The 24,228-nt window shown below is 41.0% G+C and overlaps 1 protein-coding gene across 1 annotated transcript in view; it reads left to right on the top strand.

Annotated features, from left to right (window-relative positions):
• The window catches only part of CNTNAP2 (contactin associated protein 2), a 1,845,950-nt gene that overhangs the window by 760,505 nt on the left and 1,061,217 nt on the right, over nucleotides 1–24,228 (top strand). The window contains exon 4 of the mRNA XM_079786825.1: nucleotides 8,422–8,569. Within this exon, the coding sequence (XP_079642951.1) occupies nucleotides 8,422–8,569 (148 nt within the window). The remainder of the gene's footprint in view (nucleotides 1–8,421; nucleotides 8,570–24,228) is intronic.

Raw genomic sequence — 24,228 nt, 5'->3', positions numbered from 1 at the left:
TCAGATATAATGGTGGACCAAATATTGGATCCAAGACTGACATACATACTTCTGAAATAGTCATTCAGTGGGTAATCCTATCTAATAAAGAGGTAATATGCAAATTGACCATCACTCTAACACACCAGATGGTCGCCCCCATGTGGTCAAAGATGGCCACCCCCATGTGGACACAAGATGGCCACCACAAGATGGCTGGCAGGGAAGGGCAGTTGGAAGGGACCAGGCCTGAAAGGGAGGGCAATTGGGGGCAATCAGGCCTGTAGGAGAGGGCAGTTTGGGGCAACCAGGCCTGCAGGGGAGGGCAGTTAGGGGAGACCAGCTCTGCAGGGGAGGGCAGTTGGGGGTGACCAGGCCTGCAGGGGAGGGCAGTTGGGGGTGACCAGCCTGCAGGGGAAGGCAGTTAGGGGTGACCAGGCTGGCAGGGGAGGGCAGTTGGGGGCAACCAGGCCTGCAGGGGAGGGCAGTTTGGGGGCAACCAAGCCTGCAGGGGAGGGCAGTTAGGGGTGACCAGCTCTGCAGGGGAGGGCAGTTGGGGGTGACCAGCTCTGCAGGGGAGGGCAGTTAGGGGTGACCAGGCTGGCAGGGGAGAGCAGTTAGGGGCAATCAGGCCAGCAGGGGAGCAGTTAGGCATCAATCAGGCTGGCAAGGGAGTGGTTAGGGGGTGGTCAGGTTGGCAGGCAGAAGCAGTTAGGGGCAATCAGGCAGACAGGCAGGAGAGCAGTTGGGAGCCAGCAGTCCTGGATTTTGAGAGGACAGTCAGACATCCCTCAAGGGGTACCAGATTGGAGAGGGTGCAGGCTGGGCTGAGGGACACCCCCTCCCCCGTGCACGAATTTCGTGCACCGGACCTCTAGTAACACCATAATGAAGTAATTGCTATTGAGTAAAGGGAATTAAAAGTACAGGATGCTATGCGGCTCCCTGCAGAATGGCGGAGTTTGACAAGCTTGGGTCATGGGATGTGCTTACTGGCTGGAAGCTCCATCTGAGCTGAGTCCTGCAGAATGTGTTGTATAGCCAGATAGAGGATGATAAGAGAGCCCAGGTGAAGAGGCCAGATCAGGGGTGTAACCCATGCAGGACAGTATGAAGGTACTTCTCTCCTTCCTGCATTAACAGGGAGTGGTCATAAGCCTAGAGACTCACCTCAAGGCTGCAAAATGGAAAAATCTATCCCTACACTTTGATATAAATTGTTAACATGGGGAGAATAAAATTTAAAACCCAGCCAGAACTAAAATGTCTCTTTAAGAAAAGTGATTATGGTGACCACAGGGTTATGACATCAACTTAAGGAGTATCAGTGTGTGTTCCTGTTGCAGCAGAGATATTTTGTGTTTTAAGAAAATAAGATATCTCACTTCAGCAAATGTTCTTTAGTTGTTGTTTTTCTCACCTAATCCCCAATGCACTAGACTCCTCAGGAATACCAACATCTCCTCCCAGGCTTGCTTACCCAATGGCTGAATGTTTTAGTCATATTTTTTCCTCCTTAAGTAAAACCTTCACACCGAGATAAACAGTCTTGGTCATTTGCTGCAGGGGTGTGTGATAATTTATTTTAGATGTTTTGAAATGTGAGGTTTTAGTGAAGACTAAATATATTTATTCTCTTCATAAAATACTTCATAAGTTACATCTTTGACCCCATAACAGTGAATTTGAGGGGAAATTTTACCTCATGCATCACACGCAGCACACTTCTGAATCCCGTGTATTTTCCTGTGGCCTGATAAATTACATGCTTCAAGGGTGACAGAATGCTTTCCCAAAGGTTATTGGTTTTTAGGTGCCATGTGGCTGCACAGCCTTCTGATGACTTTAGACTTGGATCATATATGGGCCGAGGGAGGATTTATTAATTTGAAAGATTCTCTTAGCTCAGGGGCAGGCAAACTAGAGCCCACAGCCCACTCTGGTCCCTGCCTGTTAAAGAAAATAAGCTCTCTCGCTGCTTTTAAAGTCTGTATGCTAAGATGGTTTTTACATTTTTCAAGTGTTGTTTAAAAAAAATAACAGGAAAGAAGAAGAGAGGATATGGGGCTGAGAGGTATGTGGCCTGAAAATCCAAAAAAAAAAAAAAAATTAACTCTTTGACTCTTTGGTCCTTTACAGAAAAAGTTTGCTTATCCCTCTCTTAGGCCATCCAAACTATTGTTTGGGCTAGAAGAACTATTTAGTGCACATGGTGAAAAATATCCAGTTATTAAAATTTCAGTGATGTTTAGGTTATTCGAATGTGCCTTCTGAATGACTCCCAACATGTTATAAAACAATAAAGCTCCAACTCTTTGCTGTGTATTTATAGGGCCATAAAGCCGTACCATAGGTTTAACTTTATATTGTTCTTAGCTTTACTAAGCATAAAGCTTTGCAAGTTACATAAATGCTATGCTAGTAAAACAAAACAGAATAAAACTATCCTTCTAAGCACATATACAAATCACAGCTACAAAAGGAGATTTGATAGCGACGACATATAATTCCCAAGCTTCTGTACATTGATTTTTCAACCTTAGTGATGAATCTGATGTTTACATGTATACACAGAGCATATATTATTGTGTGACATTTTTCTTAATGAAAGTTGAATTTTAAAGGATATTGTGTAGTCAAGAAAGCTTCAAATTCATTTTAATTTTGATGTAGATTTCCAAATTTTAGGGACTTTATAAAAATTAGCTGTATGTCTTTCCTTTTTTCTTCCCTTTTATATCTATGTGAAAAGCTGCAAGTGAATGTGAAAGTCAAATTATGTGAACAACAAAAAAAAGGTCCTTTTCAAAGCCTATGACATTAGGCATTACTACTAATATGGTATGTGTTATCGGTGCAAGTGCGAGATCCCTTTCCCCACTGAGTGCTTGGGATGGGGTCCTTACCATATCTGGGGGAAAATAATTTTCTGAGACTCACATGGGAGAATGAGTGGCTTTTATTTGTATGGAATTATATTATTGGGTTTCCAAAGTCCCAATTTCTTTAATCCAGTTCTGGAAGATGTGCAGCTAGGGATTCAGTAGAGCTACAAGCAAAGCCAGTGTCCAAAATTTCTGTCCCATGGTGGAGTGGGGTCCGGTTTAGCATCAGGATGTATGGGGTCCCCACGGCCCTGAGCCATATGGACGAATGCAGGGGTGCCAAGAGAGTGCACCCCTTGTGACAAGAGTCCCAAGTTTCCTGAAAACATAAGAGAGTAGGAGGGCCAAGAGAGAGAACTTCTTTGTTTAGGGGATTAAATATCCCAAATCATCCTGTGCTTGAGTGGTCACGCCTACTCTGGCCAATGACCTGTTTCCAGGTGTGACTGACAGGCAAGTACCTTCCCTGTGTCACCCAGACTTTACTGGGCATGTGTCTGTTCTCCCACTGCCCAGTCCCTTCCCCCAGGGATCCATGGGGAATAGACTAGTGGCTCCCTGGGGGTGTTAAACTGCAGCTTCCTGGCAAAGCTGCACAAAAGGCATGCCTATAATGCTTGGCCTCCCTTTGCTCCTCCCAGTTGTTATTAATAGCTAGGTTAAATTACAGTGGCATCATGTGCATCAGAGCGGACCAGTCTTCCTTCCCTTCCAGTAAAAGTGTCATTCAGACATCTGATTACTTGTATTAAAACTGCAAAGGAGCTTTTGCTAATGACCCCAATAGGAGCATGCTTTGGGGAGATGTGTGAGAAAGGAAAATACTAATGCTGTCAAAATTCATGGAAATGAAAATGCAGAAAGAAGTACACTACGCAGGCAAAATATACTACCATGGGCTGGAAATCAAACGAACGTCTAAAATGTGGTATGATACAAATTATCAAACTTTCTATTTGACGTTCAAGTATGTAATACCAAACATCAAAAATAAATGTGTTGTGCCTGAAGAAAGAAACCTTTATTCCCGGCTGAAAATGTGATTCTCAGTTTAGGGTGGGGTTGGATTGGATGAGTTTGTGACTTTGTCCTGGTTTGTTCTTACTAGCTATTCAGCATCCAGTGGCTTAAGCCCTCTCATTCTTCTAAGCCTGAGTTTCTTGACTTGAAAAAAGCAAAAAAAAAAAAAGCATCCCTACCAAAGTTAGAATTTTCTGTCATGCACCAACAGTACAGTGTGGACTTATGTATTAAAGTGATGTATAAATATTATATGTTGTTTTTATTAAGTCAAGGGCTTCACCTTCTTCTATGTTCCTTAACTTTCCCAAAATGTATTTGTGCCTTTATATTCAAGACAATGATCAGGAATGCCTATGCCATTGCTTGGAAGTGTTTTAAACTTCAAGTAGGATAATATCTTAAATCTCAATATGTTTGACAATGAAGAAAGTGCAAAAAACACTATATACTGATACTGTGAATCCTAAAGAAAATACCCTATGTCATATACTTATTCATGAATAATGAATGTATCCTCTCTGGAAAACCAAACTTGGATAAAATGCAACCCTCCTTAACATCTCAGATTCTCAAATTCTCTATGTGGTCTTTAAATTCGATAGTGCAGTCTCAAATGCAATATATCTTCTAGTAAACTAGGGGCCCAGTGCACAAATTTGTGCACCTTGAAAGGAACTGTGAGCCGCAAGGCTGCATTGGGCATAGGGGCAGGTCTTGGCTCATCCTCCAAGCCCCTGCACAGCCCCTCCTGCTGTGGCCCCCTGTCCCCTGTCTGCTTGCAGCCCCGCTTCCACTGCCGCCACTCCCACGCTCTAAAGGCGCTGGCCACGCTCGCATCTGCTGACGGCACTGAGCGATTGGGGCTGGCACCATCAGCAGCTACTGCACAGATCGCCCCTCAGGAACAGGGGGAGGTGGAGAAGCCCTCAGGGTGATTGGGGCAGCAACCACTGCTCGCACCCACTGATGGTGCCAAGTGATTGGGGCCAGCACCGGGCATTGGCAGCATGTGCGAGTGGCAGTTCCAGCACCGGCAGCAGGTGTGAGTGCCAGGTGGGACCGTGGCACACGGGAGCAAAGAATTTTCAGTAACCACCAGAGGCTCGTCCTGATGACAGCAACTGGTGCCCCACTTTGGTCTGGCACCCCTGCTCACCTGCTCCACCATCCCACCACAGCTGACCTGCACCATGTTCCACACTCTGCCACCTGCTGCCGATGCCCACCCTATTTCGCGTGCGCCCCCTGGTGGTCAACGCATGTCATAGCAACCGGTTGTTCGGTTGTTCCGCCGTTCGGTATATTTGCATATTAGCCTTTTTTATATAGGATCTATACTAACTATCTTTCCAGGCAACTATCTCTGTTAGTTAATTTTTTTTTCAGTTGCTTAAAAAACAAACAAACAAATGAGGAAACAGGTTCAATCATAGGTAGGGGACAGTAGGGGTAAGGGGGAGAGATCAACCAAAGGACTTATATGCATGCATATGAGCCTAATCAATGGACACAGACAACAGGGTGGTTGGGCATGAGTGAGGGGTGGGGGGTAATGGGGGAACAAGGACACATATGTAAATAATAATAATAATAATAATAATAATAATAATAAATTTAAAAGAAAGAAAAAGCCCAGAGCAAGCTGTGGATTTCGATGTCCTCACTTTTGTGCCTAGTTGGTCTTTCTCTGACATCCTTCCCTTTCTAATAGTGCAATGGCCAAGAGGACCTTAGGGAAGAAGCACCTCCACTCCCGGTAGTTCTGTGTTCTGTTTTATTTTCTGCCCCAGGTCTTCCCTCTGGAGCCTGTTGTCCTCTTCAGCACTCACTTCTGCCTCAGGGCTCTTCCTTTCTCCTAGATGACCCCACTCCTCTGGAGCACGTGTGGCCAGATGGTGTATGTTACATTACCCTGTAATCTTCTGCTGTTCTCTAGGAACTTCACATTAACCGGGAGGGGGATTTTACTTCTAAGTCCTAAAAATGATAAGATGTGTAACTTTCTTGCTTAAAACACTTCAGTGGATTTCCTTCCAGCACCTTTAAAATGACATCTGCTACATTACGATGGCCTTGCTCTGACCTCCCCTCTCCAACACCTCCCCCAACTCTTCCTTTCTTCATGTGCTCCAAAAACACTGGCTTCCTTACTGACCCCAAACATGCCAAGTATGCTCAGGGCATTTGCAATTCTGGCTCTGCATATATGTGACTTAATATGTACAATGTATAACAATATTATAGTATTTAACATATAAAGTGTTATATAAGCTATATAACAATATCAGTGGTATATTTATTATATATGTACTAAGGGCCCAGTGCATGAATTTGTGCACCTTAAAAGGAACTGTGGTCTGCAAGGCTGCAGTAGGCAAAGGGGCAGGTCTTAGGCCATCCTGCATGCCCCTGCCCGGCCCCTCCCACCACATCCCCCCCACCCCACATCCCCTGTCTGCCGGTACCCCGCTCCCACTGATGCCACTCCCACGCACTGATGGCGCCGATCCAGCTTGCACCCGCTGACAGCACGGAGCATTTGGGGCCAGCACCATTAGTGAGTGCAAGCAGGGCCAGTGCCATCAGCAGGGGGAGGTGGAGAAGCCCTCAGGGGTGATCAGGGCAGGCAGCCACCACTCGCACCCGCTGATGGCCCCGAGCAATAGGGACTGGTGCCAGGAACTGGCAGCAGGTGTGAGCTGTGGCTCTGGTGGCAGCTGTAGGTGCGAGAGGCCATTGCGGGCCCTGATCTCCCCTCAGGAGCAGGGGGAGGTGGAGAAGCTATTGGGGCCAGCAGCTGCATCTTGCACCCATTGACAGCACAGAGTGATCAGGGCTGGCGCCAGGTGCTGGCAGTGGGTGCAAGCGGGGCCAGCGCCGGCAGCAGATGCAAGCGTCGGCGGGACTGCGGCGCATGGGAGCAAAGAATTTTCAGTAACCGCCAGAGGCTTGCCCCGATAACAGCGACCGGTGCCCCGCCTTTGATGCCCCCACTTACCTGCTCCACCAGCCCACCACGGCGACACCTGCCATTTTTGTGCACGCCCCCTAGTGTTTAGCACATGTCATAGGGACCGGTTGTTCAGTTTTTCCGGTTGTTCTGTTGTTTGGTTTATTGGCATATTAGCCTTTTATTATATAGGATTATTTCTCCTCCCCCTTATGTACTTTAATAACAAACATGCCATGAAAATAAAAACTCTGTCTATATTGTTCACTCCTATATCCCAGTGAATTGAACAGTATCTGGTACAAGGAAGACTCTCAGATATTTCCTGAGTCAGTGAGTCAGCAAGTGAGTGAATCAGTAAATGATAAATGAATGAATGAGTTTTTCCAGCACAGGTGCTTAATTTGAATCTCATTGAGTTAGGCACCCTCTCACCCCTGGTACTACCAAGTGGCATCTGCCTGTCCCAAATCAGGTGGGTTGAGAAGTGCTGAAAACTTTCAAAGAAAATTCAGGGGCTGTTACTTAAAGAAAGAGAAGAGTGTACTGAGGAGGTAGGAACAGCTGTCTGCCCTGTGATTCCCCCTTCTCTCTTTCTCTCACCATGCCTGTATGTTAATACCTTGGGCTAGGTTTATATCTTTTCTTTTGCTCCCTTCTCTGAAAAGGTTATCAATTCTTCTTTTGAAGTATCTTATATCTTTTTTTGAGAACTTTCCAATACAGTTCACATTGGTATTGACCCTCAGTTCCCTTGTCACTAGTCATACTGCCCATGGTGATGGAATCTCCACAACGCTTGATCTCCTGACTGTGGGTTTCTTATTCTGTCATTTCTTAAAAAAAAGTACAACATAGTCAATTGTTCTTTTTACCTAACGGATGTTGAAAATGTTGTCAGTCTTGTAATGGTGGCATAGGAAGGAAATGTGAAGGGGATTTTTTAAAAGCAAGAAATAGGTTTGGATTTTAGGAAAATTATTCATTGTGCAATTCCAATTTTAGATCTCGTAATTTAAATGTTTATTGTACACTACAGTGGGCACCATATGGTGTTTCATTTGTTTAACATCTGGGTATATTGACATATATTAAAGGACCCATGGAACTTTGGCTCAGTTTCCATTTAAAACTGCATTTGTTGCCCTGGCCAGTGTTGCTCAGTGGATAGAGCATAAGCTGTCACTGAAAGGTCGCAGTTAGATTCCTTGTCAAAGGCACATACCTGGGTTGCAGAACCCATCTTGGGCCCTGTTCAGGTGAGTGCAGGAGCCAACCAATCAATGTGTCTCTCTCACATCTCCTTCTCTCTTGTCCTCCTTGTCTTCCACTCACTCTAAAAACAAATGGAAAAAATATGTCTTTGGGTGAAGATTGAAAAAAATAATAATAAAACTGGACTTGTTTTCAAATAAAGGAAGTATTTACATTTTTTGTTTGTTTGTTTTTAACAAATTGCTTTTGGTGTGGAGAATATAAAGTCCTGCCATCAGATAAGAAAATTAAGTTTAGTTTTGCAGATAGAGAACATGGTTGTTTCTAAGGTATTTTCTCCCTAATTTGTTAATCTGATTTTCCCACCAGGCATTTCCCGGGAACATCAACTCTGATAGTGTGGTCCGGCATGACTTTCAGCATCCTGTTGTTGCCCGCTACGTGCGCTTCGTGCCTCTGGACTGGAACGGAGAAGGCCGCATCGGGCTCAGAATTGAAGTCTATGGCTGTTCTTACTGTGAGTATCACACAGATAAAATTTGTGGTGGGTTTTGCCATCTTCATGTAAAGTCTTCATGTAAATTGTGACCTGTTTATTTTCAGTTATTTAGCACCAGTGACCCAGTGCACAAAATTCGTGCACATTAAAAGAGGATTAAGTAGAGGAAATAATTTAATATTGCTATTTGCCCTTTCTCTATAATAGAAGTATCAGAGATGAAAGAAAATTAGTAAAATGTATATGAAAACCTTCCTCCTGTCAGAGTCTGGGGCTCACCACGGGACCCAGAGTCAAATCCTCGCTCACCCACATGCACTTCAAAATCGAGTGAGACCCAGACCTGCCCCCCCCCCCCCAATTGGGCTAGATCCAGACCCGGCCAGTCCCACCCTTGTCAAGCCCTGCTGGGCAGGGGGCATAGCCTCAGGTCCCCTGGCCCGGCTCCAGGCTGGGGGGCATGCCTTGAGGTCCTCTTTCAAGCCCCGCCAGGTGGGGGACATGGCTTGAGATCCCGTCAAGCCCCGCTGGGTGGGGGGCGCGACCTGAGGTCCCCTGTCAATCCCCACCAGGTGGGGGGCGCAGCCTGAGGTTCCCTAGCCCAGCACTAGGATGGGAAGCGCACCTTGAGGTCCCCTGTCAAGCCCTGCTGGGTGGGGAGAGAACAAATCTCTGTGTGTTTTTTTAAGCTACCATAATTTTGGTAATTTGTTATAACAGTAACAGGAAACTAATACAAATGTCAATGTCATTTTAGGAAAACAAAAGACACAAAAAGTATCTCTAGAGCAATGCTCTCCAGTGGAAATTTTATACAAAGATGTAAATGTTCTAGACCTGTTCTAATCACTAGAGAGGTGTGGCTATTGAGCATTTGAAATATAGACAAGACACTGAGGAACTCAATTTGTAATTCATTTGGATTAAGATAATGCAGCTTAAAGGAACCAAAACATCTGCATCTTATTTTTTCTCCTTATAATCTAAACAAATTATAACATTTATGTTTTAATTGACAGTCTCTAAATTTTTCCCTGGGGGTTAGACAACAACAGTTTAATCATTCTGAAGAGGCTGTTGTTACTGTCAAAAATTTGATGACAAGTCTATTTCCATAATCAGATCATTAACTAGGTCATTTCCCTAACCAGTATCCAGAACAGATTATTATTTATTTGTCTACTAGTATTTATAAAGAATACAAATTATATTTATGTCTTTTTCAAGAAAAACATGCATGTTTATACAAGGGAGAAAAAAAAAGATGTGTTAAGCATATTTGTTATGGTCAACTTTCTCAAAGTTACAATGATTTAGATTTACCCACACTGGAGTTCAGACTGGAGCGGGTCTTGAGAAGACAGTCCTCTATTTTTTCTTGAACGCAGTGAACTGTTGGCTCGAGGGCTCTGTTTGATTTTTCAATGAGAAAAGGAATCACGGAGCATTGAGTGGGGAAATGCAGATCAGATAGATGCACTCTTCCATTTGCCCTCTTAGGAGTAACAGTCCTGTGGACTCCAAGGTCCCTGCAAGGAGGAAGCAGGCTTTGATCACTCTTACAGGAGAGAGAAATGAATTCTCTCATCATTCTTAAAAACCCCTCCGAGGGTTTATCTGAGATCTATCTGAAACCTGCAGGTTAGAGAATGGGGTTGTTCTTTGATTTCAGTTTGCTAGAAACTCGAGAGAGAGAACTCTCAGTGTGAGCCCTGCTTTGGTCGGAGTGTATTCTCCTGGAAATCCCCTGTGTGTGTCATCTTTCTTCCATGATCAGCTCTTGCATGATCGCTTTGTTGCCTGAGCAATTAGGTTCTTCTCAAGGTTGAAATAAGAGGCTCACGCTATTGCAGGTGGAGAAGTTTAGTTCCAGGCCACTGCTTCGAAGCCTTGGGGCTTCTACTGTTTTTGTTTCCTGACTTGTCTGGGCGATTAAATGAATTCCAGTTTCAATGAATTTAAACTCGTTTTAGATTATTCCGCTCCCTCTACATTTGGTTTTCCCTCAAGTTAAGTGGAAGCAAGTGCATTCTGTTATTTTTTAAAACTTAGAGCTATCCTCCATGTCCTTTGACTCAGTAAGCCGTCTCCCAAAACACCAAATGCTAATCTTCTTACTCTATACCAAAGGGACTACATGAAGTAGAAGGGAGACCTCTCAGTCTAATAATTTTAAAAAATCATTATGGCTGGAGCACTCAAACATTTATTTAACAAAAGCCCAACACAGCGTATTAATTAAAGTAGTGAGTCTTTTTTGACAAATATTAAATTGGCTTTAACCAGAGTCTTCATAAGAGGAAGGTCGGCACATTGGGAAACAGGATATACACATTAATAACATAATGTTTATATATGCCTTCAATTTGGATGAATAATTAATAAAGGATAGCTATGTCACCCAGTGCAATCCTGGTGGAAAATAAGTGCCAGGCTGGGGGGAAGGCCATATCAAAATTTTGTTTTGTTTTGTTTTATATATATATATATATATATATATATATACACTAGAGGCCCGATGCATGAAATTCGTGCAAGAATAGGCCTTCCTTCCCCCAGTTGCCGGCACTGGCTTCCCTCTGGCCACAGGCAGGCACCTTGGGCCTGGGCTTCCCTCACATCCCCAGCTTCGTCCGGAAGGATGTACACCCTAATTAGCCTATTATGCTTTTATTATTATTATATTATTATTATTATTTAAAGTATTACATAAAGTAGACCCTTTTCCCTGATTGATGATTGATTGACCCCCCCACACCACCACCACTCCCACCCCCAGGACAAGCCCCCACGACCCCAATGTCTGTGTCCATTGGTTATGTGCATACAAGTCCTTTGGTTGGTCTCTTATCTGCCCCTCTCCTGCCTTCTCTCTGAGGTTGGATGGTCTGTTCAGTGTTTCTTTGTCTCTGGATCTATTTTTGTTCATCAGTTTATGTTGTTCATTATATCCCACATATGAGTGAGATCACGTGATATTGATCTTTCTCCGACTGCCTTATTTCACTTAGCATAATGCTCTCCAGGTCCATCCATGCTGTTGCAAATGGTAAAAGTTCCTTCTTTTTTATAGCAGCGTAGTATCAAAATTTTTTTTAATTGATTTTAGAGAGGAAGGGAGAGAGATCAGTTGCCTCCAGCAGGCACCTCAACCAGGGATCGAACCTGCAAGCTCCATATGTGCCCTGACCAGGAGTCCAACCCGCCACCTTCTGCTGTACAGGATGAAGCTCCAACCAAATGAGCAACACTGGCCAGGGTAGAATATTCTCTTGTAGGAACCACAGACTAATTCCCATAGTTCTCATGCTGCCTAAGCAAGAAATACTGCATGTATACATTTATTAGTTTGCTAGAGCTATGACCACAAACTGTGTGTCTTAAGACAACAGAGATTTATTCTCTCACAGTTTTGGAGGGCAGAATCTAAAGTTGTTCTCAGGGTTAGTTCCTTTTGGAGGCTCCAAGGGAAAAACTGTTTCATTCCTCTCCCCCAGCTTCTGGTGGTTGCTGGGGGGCAGTTCCCTGTGGATTACCTTATAGCTTCATCATTCCAGGCTTTGCCTCTGCCTTCACCTGGCCTCATCCCTCTGCGTGTCTGCGTCTCTGTGTCCTCATATGGCCTTCTTATGACACACCAGCCATGGCATTTAGGGTCCACCCTAATCCAGTACGAACACATTGTAAAGTAACTAATCACATCTGCAAAGACACTATTTCCAAATAAGTCTCCGTTTTGAGTTTCTGGGTGGTTGTGCATTATGGAAGAACATTATTCAACCCAGTACAGCATATACTCATTACAATTGGTAAGAATTTCTGTTTAGATCAATCTAGCTGGGCAGAGAAGTAAGAACCAGGTTTGGAAGACAACCCATGTTTTCCTATTGGAATTAGAAGTTTAATTTTGCATAGTATAAAAGGGTCCCAGATACATAGTTATTGTGTTCATCACATACACATCTGAAGTAAAAGATTTATGATGTTGCTTGAGAATCAATATATTGTGACACAGATTCACCAGTCTCATTAGCATTTATTGAGTTCTGCTATTTGTAAATCAGTTTGCTAACTTTAAATCCAAAATGCAAATCTGACCATATCTCACCTGTGCTTAAAAGATTTTAATGATGCTACATGGCCTGGAAAGTCCAAGTAGTGAGCTTGCAATGCACTGCCCTTCCTATGACCTCTGCAGTCTTACACCCGATCGTGCCCGCAATGCACTTCATGCTCCGCTAATACAAATATTTCTGTTTCTACATACGTGACCTGCTTTGTACCATCATTCAAGATGTTCTCTCAGACCGCAGTGTCCTCTCCATCATTCACCTCACCAATCTGTCTTACCTTCCAAGAGTCCAATGAGATGCCATTTCCAACAAGAAGATATCTCTGAATTTCCAGAATAAACCACTTTATTTTTATTTTACTCCCATTACACTATGTGAACATATCCAATGGAATATTTATCAAAACATTCCAAAATATAGCAGACCTTAAGTTATGGGGAGAAGGGGACCACAAAGTCACCTTATTCATCATTGACATTCCATTAATTAGCAGACTCAAGTCCCTGTATTCAGTTAATGTTTGGTGAACCGAACTAATGTAAGCTGTAAATGATATAGACCTAATTTGTTCCCTCAGTGAGAACTGATTACTATTTGATGTTGTATAATTTTTTTTCATTGGTTCAACTGGGTATGATTTTATTACATCATATTGAATGGTGTTCTAGTGGCATAGAGAATGTTGAAAGAATTGTGAAACTGAATACATTAATACATGTTTCAAAAGCGTCACATAAAGCAAAGAACTCCATTGTCCTTTTTCTAATTTGAATGTGTGTAGACCATGTGTTATTTTTATTTAAGGTTATTTTAAACCACAAACCTATGAGGCTGCTTCATGGATTACATATATAAATTATTTATCATCAGAAGAGAAATATCACACTCTTATTAATTAATTTGAACTTTATATCCAGATTAATCTCTAAATAAAAGTAAATCAATATAGAAATAGATTTAATATCAAAGCCAAGTTATACATGGTAAAGATATACTTAAAATTGTGTTGCTAATAAATTATGTATGTAGGACATTCTTTGTTCTTCAGTTTCTGTGCAATAGATAAAATGATTTATATATTAAAACCAGAAATGCCCTTGCATTTAAGAGAAATGGAACTTAAATTCAAGCACATGTAATGTTCTTCAGTTCTTTAAAAAGGAGTTTGTATTTCAAACTGGAGTTGGAATATTGCAATGCAAAGACTATTTCTCTATATGTAATAGTTGGTGGTGATATTTCAGCAACTGATCATTCTTGTAGCAGTCTGATATTTTTGAGATGGTGACAATATATGCTAGATTATTTGTGTCATGGTTTTATTTATTAATGTAAATTTGAATTTATAAATATTAAAAGATGACAAGGTATCATTATTTTACTAGAGGCCCATTGCACAAAATTTGTGCACTTGGGCGGGGTGTCCCTCAGCCTGGCCTGTGCCCTCTTGCAGTCTGGGAGCCCTGGGGGGATGTCTGACTGAAGACGTAGGCCCACTAAGCCATCAGTTGGACATCCTTAGCATTGCCATGGAGGCGGGAGAGGCTCCCATGAGTGCTGCTGTGCTCGCCAGCTGTGAGCCCAGCTTCTAGATGAGTGGTGCTCCCCCTGTGGGAGCACACTGACCACCAGGGGGCAGCTTCTGCATTGAGTGTCTGCTCCCTGGTGATCAGCGCGCATCATAGTGACCAGTCATTCCACCATTCGGTCATTTGCATATTAGCCTTTTATTACATAGGATACGGTGTAGATGAGGCCCACTAGAACCATAAGAAATGCAAAAAATTCACTGTTAACTCATTCTCAAATTGCCCCCACTTATAATCAAATTGCCCCCCTGTGGGGCATTTGCTGCACCTTGGGAACCACTGGGCTTGACACTTTTCCTCTCTGAGCTTCATTTCTGAATATATATGCATATACCATGGGAATTGTAATCTCTTCTCCGCCTACCTCACTGGGTTGTCACGAGGAGATTCTGAGCTAATAAAACTAGAAATGTTTCATCAAGTAAGTGATGCCTAAACGGGAAGAGATTGTTATTTTTAAGTCCATGGGTACCCTCGCAGGTAGCAGGTGCAGATTAGGGGAGGTGGCCATGATTGTTTCCTGGGACTTTAGCTATGGATGCTTTGCAGAGGGTTCCGCAGGCCTCGGAGGGGAGGGCTCTGGCCAGCAGCCCTGTAGCAGTGGTCGTCCCTGCAGGTGCTGGGTGGGGTGGGGGCAGTAGGGGAGCACTAAGGGAGTGGCGAGGCCAAAGGGTTAGTAACTGTCAAACCTCCTCACTTGGCGCCATTTTTTAAATTGTACATGGCCCTTTCGTTTCTGTATGTGCTCAGGGTGGGGCTCCAATCTTGAGTGGGGCGGGGGCTGGGCCAGGGCAGGGCCAGGCGGGCTAGGAGGGTGGGTTTAGTCAAGGCCCCCTGCAAGGTTCAGTGTGCTTCCGCTGCAAAGACGGCACTGCTGCTGTCGGTGGGGGTGGGGGGATGTGTCTGACCCTGGGGGGCCACTCAGGCCTGCTTCCACCTGGATATGGAGTTGTAGGGAGGAGAGGCATGCCTGGCCCCAGCAGAGGGGGCCTAGTAGTGGTGGGCTACAGGCCCCGGGTGCCTCGGGGCGCCGACGGGTCGTTGCCAGCATGCTATTGTTGTGGGCGCCCCTGGCAAGGGTGGCAGGGGAAGAGATCAGGAGTTGGAGGTGCGGGCTGCGGCTACCCCTGAGGCTGGGTCTTCTTCCTGTCCAGTCAGCCTCCCCGTTCCCCCAGGGGTGCAGGGGCTGGGGTAGGGTGTCCATGCAGGGGGATTGGAAGAGCTCCCCATGGCCATTTCCTCTTCCTTTTTTGCAGTCCAGGCTCCTGTCAGGTGCTCTCCTCAGACCCCTGGGAACTTGGCTCCGGTCGCCCCGCCCCTCCGTGGCTCCCTGCCACCCCCGCCCCACTCGACCTGTCAAGAGGCTGCCAGAGCGCCCTGCTGTGGGCAGCATGGTCCTGGGGCAGGGGGGTGGGGGGGTGGGAAGCAGCTCCAGTACAGTTTAGTAAACCTCAGGTCCACATAGGGATTTGACTGTGGGGCTGCAGGGGAGTCTGCCTGGGCAGGACGAAATCGTGCAAGATCAGGAGTCCCGCCCCATGGCCCCACAGCCCCACCCACCCTGCTGAACAGTCATGATGTGATGGCATCCCGGATAATTTGCATATTCCTCTATTATTAGTATAGATATACTAAAAAGTTAGATATTTAGTGGGTCCCTGGATAGACGTTTGAGGGTGACGTTTGCATTGAAAGGAAATTTAAGTTCTGAAAAACAAATATTGCATGCTCGTTTTTCATATCTATGGTGATACATGCAATCAGCCTTTAATTAATTTGTTTTCACTGTAATTTCTTTACATGGAAGATAGTTACTGTTGAGTCTATTCAGGGAGAAAGCATGGCAAATGTAACTTCCTACTTTGCTACAGGACAGTTGCAAATGACAGCTAGTTCATATTTTGGAGATATATTTAGTATTCCACTGATTCAGAGTTATATTTACATTATACTGCTTACTATGAAATTTAAATTCACTGTCAATAATTTTGAATGTTAATTTGACATATAAAATCAGGAATGTGGACTTAGAAGTAAACAAAATCATTGGTAGAGCATAACATGTAATTAATCCTCATGTTTGCAGTTCTGAATTAGGAAAAACAGTATTAGTGTATTGTGGAATAAGAGAGGATGAATTTTTCACTGTCAATATTACTCCAAAATTATTTTCATAAAATAATTTTCCAAGAAAAACAAACATATCAAAACAAACTATACACATATTATGATAACTTGCTGAGATAAGAATGAAATAGTAAATAGTAACTATGCTTCAGCATGGTTTACAAATAAGGTATTTTAATGACTACAAAGAGCCATATGTAACACTACATGCACTTCAAAAGTAAAAAGTTCCCAGGAGACCTCTCAGTCCAATCCCTTATTTTGCTAATGAGGAAGCCAAACCTACAGGTTTATGTGACTTACATAAGAGAATTAATTCATAGAAATCTAGATCATTGTTATGACATTTGATACCTCTCTTCCCTGCTTAATCCTTTCTTCTCCACCCACAATGTCTTTTTGTAATCATAGTGATGGCCTACAAAAAAAAATATTATTTTGTAGACTCTAAGGACTAAAAATTAGGCCATAGTTTTTAGTGTAAGGACATATAGAAGGGGGTTTTTAGAAAGAAAAATACCTCAACAGTATTGCACATTCTACATATTTCACAGGAAAATGTAAAGGACTGATCTTCACGACATGCTCATTTAAGGACAGCTTGCAAATAAGCACAAATGAAGCTTTCCTGGATTGTTGTTCAGAAAGTTCATCAACCTCAGTCAGTGCCTTTCCTTAGAGCAGTGATGGGCAACCTTTTGAGCTTGGTGTGTCAAACTTCGCCAAAAAACTGAGCATAACTCGGGTAGTGTGTCACTTTGAGGAAAAAACTAACTCCAAGACTCTAGTCGCAAATGTTTCATCCTCAGGAGCAGCAACTGTTTCATCCTCGGCATGCGGCCGCGTGTCATCAGAAGTGGCTACGTGTGTCAGTGCTGACACGCGTGTCATAGGTTCGCCATCGCTGCCTTAGAGTATCTCAGCTCATGCAATATTTTAACTACCTTTTGCATACATGTTAATCCTCATTTATATTAGCAGATTGCAAAGAGTACCAAAGTCAAAGTTATGCAGTCCATCAACATGTCACTTATAATATCTGTTTAAGGTGAGGAAAGAAGTTAAATTTAAAGCACTGCAAATATACACTTAGATTCTTGTATTAGCTATTATTCTTGAGTTGTTAATCTTAATGATCACCTATTTAAATGAGCTTAGCCAGGGAGAAAAGAGCAAATATTTAAGATGGTAATTATCACCCTCATGAATTAAAAGTAACAATATAATAAAATAATGTAGTATGATGTTTAAAATTTCAAACCATACAAATTCTTGGATATACACTTATCTAAAAATTAGAAAACAGTCATTGTAAAATCTACACTTATAAAAGAGTAAGGTGCAAATTGACTGTACCTTTGCAACACCCACCAGCCAATCAGGAGTGAGTATGCAAATTAACCCAACAAAGATGGTGGGTTAATTTGCGCACACAGGCACCAGGAGGCCAGGGGTGGGGCAGGATGCTTGCGTCATTACCATAGCAATGACACAGGTGTTCCACACTGCCCCAGCCGCTCCAGGCCTCTGGGTAGTGTGGGAAGGCAGAAAGGCGGCTCTGGCCAGAGGGAAGGCGGTGCTGGCAGCCAGGGGAAGGAAGGCCCATTCTTGCACAAATCTTCATGCATCGGGCCTCTAGTATTTAATAATTTTATAAGATTATATTAGACTAGTATCAGGTCCTTCATGCCTAGACTTGAAATGAATTACAATCATTTTATTTTATATTTTTATTCTAAATTAAACATATATACATTTATAGTATTTCTTATGCTCCAAATGGTGTCATATTAGTCTTTTCAGCTTTTCCTGTTTATTATGGTTAACAGGAAGGAGTTAAAGAAGTTGCTCTATCTTCCATTTTACTCCCAGTTACTGGGAGAATGATCTTATGGAAGAAAGAAGGTGGGTGACCAGAACCTACCTCTGCAAACATTCTGATAACTATAACCCTAAGCACCGCTTTATAAATGGAGCATTTTGAGCAAGGTATCCCTGTTTTAAGTTGCTTATGGTGAACACATTTAGCTTCCCTGGATTTGTGAGCATGGCTCAAATACATTTCAAACCATGCTAGAAAGGAAGTGCTCTGGACTTAAGATGGCTAGAGAATGCATTGTGTTTCCTCATTTGTCAGTCAACAGTGTAGACTCATTCTGGACTTGCCCAAAACTGCTCAGCATGGTGGTAGAACCCCCTGATTCTCCCACATGACCTTCCCCAAAGGATTCCAGAGCCTCTCATCTCCTTCACTTTTATGACTTGTGCCACTCATTCTTTTCTTCTTCTCCATTTTTTTCTTGTTTTCTATATTCTTTATAAATTATAAAAAAGTAAATAAATAAATAAAACAAATTATATTTTATACTTTGACCACAGTGAATATCAGTATAGATCAGGGTTCCTTATCCTTAATACTGTTGATGTTTTGGGCCACATATTGTATTGTTGGGCTGAGCGGGAGGGGGGGGGGTAGAGGGGAGGTTCTCCTTTTCATTATAGATTCTTCAACATCCTCACCTTCTATCTAGTTGTGGCAACCATACTGACTCCAGATATTAAGAAATGTCTCCTGGGGGACAAAATTGCCCCTGGGTGAGAACTACTTGTATAGATGGTGCTTGTCACCTGGTCATTGGCTCATTATATTGTTAGGAACTAGAGATAAAGAAAAGAGAGACATTTTAGTGCCTGCTGTGTGCAGGAAGTATATACTGCATGCAGAGATTTTCTTAGACTTCAAACTGATAAGGGTGATAGTCATGGTTAAAGTATGCCTTATAGATCCTTCTGGTACTATAGGTAAAAACAAAACTGTATCACCTTATCAGCATAAATATTGCAAAGAAAAATGACCCCCTAAATTCAAATGTATTTTAACTGTGATATTTATGGATAATCGTGCAAAATGATTAATTGCCAATTCATCATTCTTTGCCAATAGTTACATCATCTTTTCAGCTAGGATCAATTTGAATCTCTGTTCTTCTTTGGCTAGTTTTACATTTTCCTTAATGTGATTTTTTTAAAAGTTTGAGATCAAGATAAGATTGACTAGATCCTTCACACAATAATTTAGCCTGAATGTTATTTATATGGTTGTCCCTTTGCATTTTCACTTGTCAATAGACAGTTGGAAAAAAGAGAAATATTATAGAATGTGCTTTGCTTATGGTCTACAAATTCATATTGTTTTCAGATACTTCATTCAGATAAAAAACACACATTGTTTTTCAATGTATAGAGATTTTCTCTAAAAGAGAGGAAATATATAAATAAATAAAATAAAGCTTTGTCTTACTTCTTTCTTATTTATTGTTGGCAGTATTACAGATGTCCCCCATTTTCCTCTCCTTTGCTTCTTTCCACCCAGCCCCCACCCGGAAAGGAGGAAAGTCTGGTTTTGAATTTTTACTAACACCCCCACTGACCATGTAACACCACATGCCACCACATGACTCAGTGACTATGCTCAGTAATCCAAGCCATTCCTTTCCAATCCATGCACATTGCTCTGCCTTCTCCCCCATCCCCCACCTCCTAGGCTGTGGTAAGAAATGCATATGATACTAATGAATGCACTTTGAATTTTAAGGATAAAGCCACTTCTTTATCAGGCTTACTCAGAGACATGCATAGTGGGGCATAATACATGGAGAGTATTCTATCTAGAGCTTCTATCTAGAGGTTCAAACAATTTCTTTAGTGGGAAGTGCCATTCAATTGGCGTGGCTAATTTTTGCTTCAAATTGAGCTGATCAAATCAGAGCTATTTGGATAACTCTAGGCAGCTTCAATTTGATTCAGATGATTCACTTACTTTATAAGAATCTTGACCACAAAACTGATTTTTTTGTATAGGAAATTTGATTCAGTTTTGGGGAGGAGAGTGTTGTAAGACTATGAATGCTCTTGACAATGCACTAGGATCACATTACTAAAATTTCAAAATTTTAAAAAATAGGTGATTTGGTTGATAAATTGCCACTTATTTAAATTAATCCTTGCTAGTTTGAATCAGAAGTACATCTGCTAGGAAACAGTGGGCCTATAATCTCCTCACAATTCTGCAAAACAGGTGATGTTATCCCCACTTTGCAAATGAGCATACCAAAGTTTGTACTTATCCATGTTCAAACATTGGCAGTTTAAATTTTGAACTTTCCTCGGAAACATGTTAAGCAGCATAAAATCAGAGCATAACAGATCCACAATGAGGGTTGTAACAATAATAATTATTAATATTTATATAATTAGAGTATTCAGCATATCCTGAGCATTAAGAATGTGTCAGATATTGTGCTACATGTCTTATTTAATCTTCTTAATTCTGCTACAAATTAGGCACTATTATTTTCTCCTTTTTACCAATGAGAAAACTAATGGTTAAATAAATTTTTGTTTACTCATTCAACCAGTGAATGTAAACCAGGATAATGATGTATTTGTTTATTTGTTTATTTATTGATTGCTATTCCCAAATGCTTCCAAAAAAAAAAAAAACAATTGGAAAAAAATAATGTGGGTCTGTCTCTATTTTGCTTAATAGTGTAATCTGTTCATTAAATTCCACATATGAGTGAAATCCTATGGTACTTATCTTTCTCTGATTGGCTTATTTCATTGAGCAGAATGCTCTCCAGTATCTTTCTCTGATTGGCTTATTTCATTGAGCAGAATGCTCTCCAGGTCCATAGATAAAGAACAGGAAGACAGCTCTGGTGGTGGGGAGGCGGGTATTGCAGGGTTGGAGGAAGTGAGCAAAAAAGAAAAAAAAGAGAGAACTCATGGTCATGGACAGGAGTGTGGTGATTGCAGGCAGCGGAGGGGAGGGGTAAAGGTGGAGGAGGGGAAAAATTAAAAATAAAGTTAAAAAAGAATAATCTGGCTTTCTATGTGCCTGACTAGAGCACCATACACCTAAAATAAAATTTCACTAACTAATAAAATAAAATTTTTGTAGTTAAAGTTGTGACAAAAAGAAAAAAAAAAAGGTTGAATAAACTATGTGTACAGCCATTATAAAAATTTAAATAATTTTTAATGTCAGCAAAAAATGGTCATTATATGGTATTAGGTGAAGAAAAGCAGAATATAGAAATTGTTTATACAAAACAGTATCTCTTTCACTTACCAGTTAGTAAAAAAAAAGTACAAAAATTATATGAAAATATTAACCAAGTATTATGAATAACTTTCATGTTCTTTTACGTAATTTTCTGCATCACTAATATTGTATAGCTATATTATTAACATTTAAAAATGACTGTAATCAGTATATAACTTTAAATATATGCAAATTTGAATCTCAATTTGTAAATTAGATGTGAATGAAAGTTCTCATCCCTTTGTCAATAATTCTAATTTCAAGCACCCATCTTGATGTTCTTGGGGAAATTTAAATTTAATTGACCTTGGTTTCAGTCTATTTTAGGGTCTTTTTCATTATCATGCTGTGTATACTCTGTCCACTGAGATTGGTCCTGAGACTTAGTGCCCCCCCCACCCCGTCCACATCCCTCCCTCTCCTAAGCCCAGTTGCTATCTGTTGGTTCTCTTGGACTCCTGGGCAGCTGACAAATGGAAACTTGTTCCATGGTCCACCTACAAATTAGTACCCCAAAAGAGCAACCAGTTATATCTGAAGGAATCTATAAAGCTATGAGTAAACTTATTTAGTTAGTGTTCAGATGTTGGTAATATAATTCAAAAACTGTGCTTTATGATATAAAATTAATAATTCAATCAAATTACCTCAAGTTTATATTTTAAAAAATATGTGAAAAGTAGCATTATATCTCTATACAATTGTGATTTATGTTTCAAAATTTATGTTTGAATGTTATATAGAATGCTCAGATTAGTTATAATTTGAAGAATATACTGCTTCTAATCAGAAAACTATCTCTAGCATGTTTTTAGACAGAAAGGGTTAAAAAATATCTTAAGCAAAATGATACCATTTTTTGTATTTTAAACTATAAAATACATCAGATTTCAATTTAAATAATTTGTGATTTCATCAGTCTCTAATATTGCAGAGAGCTATGGGTGATTTCGTATGTCATTGACATATTCAGAATTAATTTGCAAAAATTTGCCTCACAATGTCACTTTTTGCTTTTGAGTACAATATGCATGTATAATGATTATTTATGTTAAGTGTATTTTGAAGTGTCACATTATCTTTTATGCTATGCAATATGATCTAATGAAAGAAGATGGGTCTTGGGTTTAAGTCTAAATTAAATGCCATCTTTATTTAATGGGTGATTTGAGATGGTTGCTTAAGCTTTCCAAGTTCCCCTTCTGCCACCTCAGAGTGGAGTAATAATGCTTACTCCATAGATTTGTCATGGGGATTAAATGAGATAACAAATGCCAAGTGCTTAACACAGTGACTGGCTTAAAGTAAGCACTCATAAATATCATGTTATGATTATTGTTGCTGCTCACATTTTCTAGTTCTCTTTGGTAGCACATAGGACTATTTAGTAATTGTTCATCCATTTCTTACATTCTGATTTCTGAGATGAATTTCATTACTCAGCCTGTGTTCTTTACTTCATCAGAAAACATGCCTTCAAGATTAAGCATCAAAATGAGGTCTTAATGCTCATGCAGAGTAATCATTGCTTTCCACAAGAAGTTGCTTTCATACCAAAGATGATTTTCAGGACTTAGAAGAGGTTCTCTAAAATGATTGACATTAAACGAAGAGCCGAAAACAGGAGTCATAGAGCCAGAAACTGTTTAAAGGTAGAAGGTCTCTTGGGTGTTCTCTCACCCAGCCCCTAAGTTTGCAGATAAGGAACTGAGAACTCCCTTGAAGAGATAAAATGACTCTTCCTGAGACCACCCAGGAGGAACTGGTATCAGAACCATATTGAATCTGGTTTTTGTATTTAGTCATGTTCTCATCTGTTGTTTTATGTCAAATATAACATGTATGTATTCATTTCCATTAGAATTTAATCATTGGTGTATGTTGGGCCCGAACAGTCTCCTTGCTTGTAGTAGATACTATTGAAATATTTTTGAAAGGATGGGTTCCTGTTTTATCTATCAAATAGGTACAAAGTTGATAAGGAATAACTAATTGGTTAGCGATTTATACCAGATGATAATTATGCAGCCACTTGTATAGGATATAGTTGGGTTTCTTTACACACATGGGAATTTTATTGACAATTAAGGGTGAGGAACCAATGCACATCTCAGTTTTTCTGAAAAATGGAAAGGATTGTTACAAGCCGAGTGAAGTTATGAAGGGATATATTGAGCCCAGTGAAGTAGGCTATTTTAATAATTAATTCAATCATACAGGAATCATGTTTAAGCTATCTTTAATAATTAAATCATACAGGAATCAGGAAAGGAAGGAAAACAATCTAATAATTAATATTGAGTTGACAAGAGGGAATTAAAACCAGATCATTAGCAAAAAATACCTTAAACTCAGTAAATTAATGCTATCAAAATCATTATGACAGTTACACTGATCAAGTCACAATTTCTCAAAATATTTGTATGATCATTAACTTCATAGGAGGGCAAGGATATATAATTTGATGAATAATTACAATAACTGTTGACAAAGAAAATGTAAAGAGGGAGAAGTGAGAGATAGAAAAAGTGAGGAAACATTAAAATTAATACAATGTATGTTTGTTAATAACTTTGTTCTCAATCTTTAGCAAATGTGTGGCGTGTTTTTTTAGTGATTTTAAATACAGCACTTAAGCCTTTTGAAATGACAGGTTAAAGTAGCAATCCTAATATTCTTCATATTAATATGCTGAGTTGCCATCAACATGCTATTTAATGTGTCATTTTAATTTTTAATTTTGGATGCTTTTTAGTAATAATGTATTGAGTGAGTGTTAAC

Source organism: Cnephaeus nilssonii, assembly GCF_951640355.1.
Source record: "Cnephaeus nilssonii genome assembly, chromosome: 12".
Taxonomy (NCBI): Eukaryota; Metazoa; Chordata; class Mammalia; order Chiroptera; family Vespertilionidae; genus Cnephaeus; species Cnephaeus nilssonii.
Note: the sequence above shows the minus strand (reverse complement) of the source record. Positions and strands in the feature narration are given on the sequence as shown.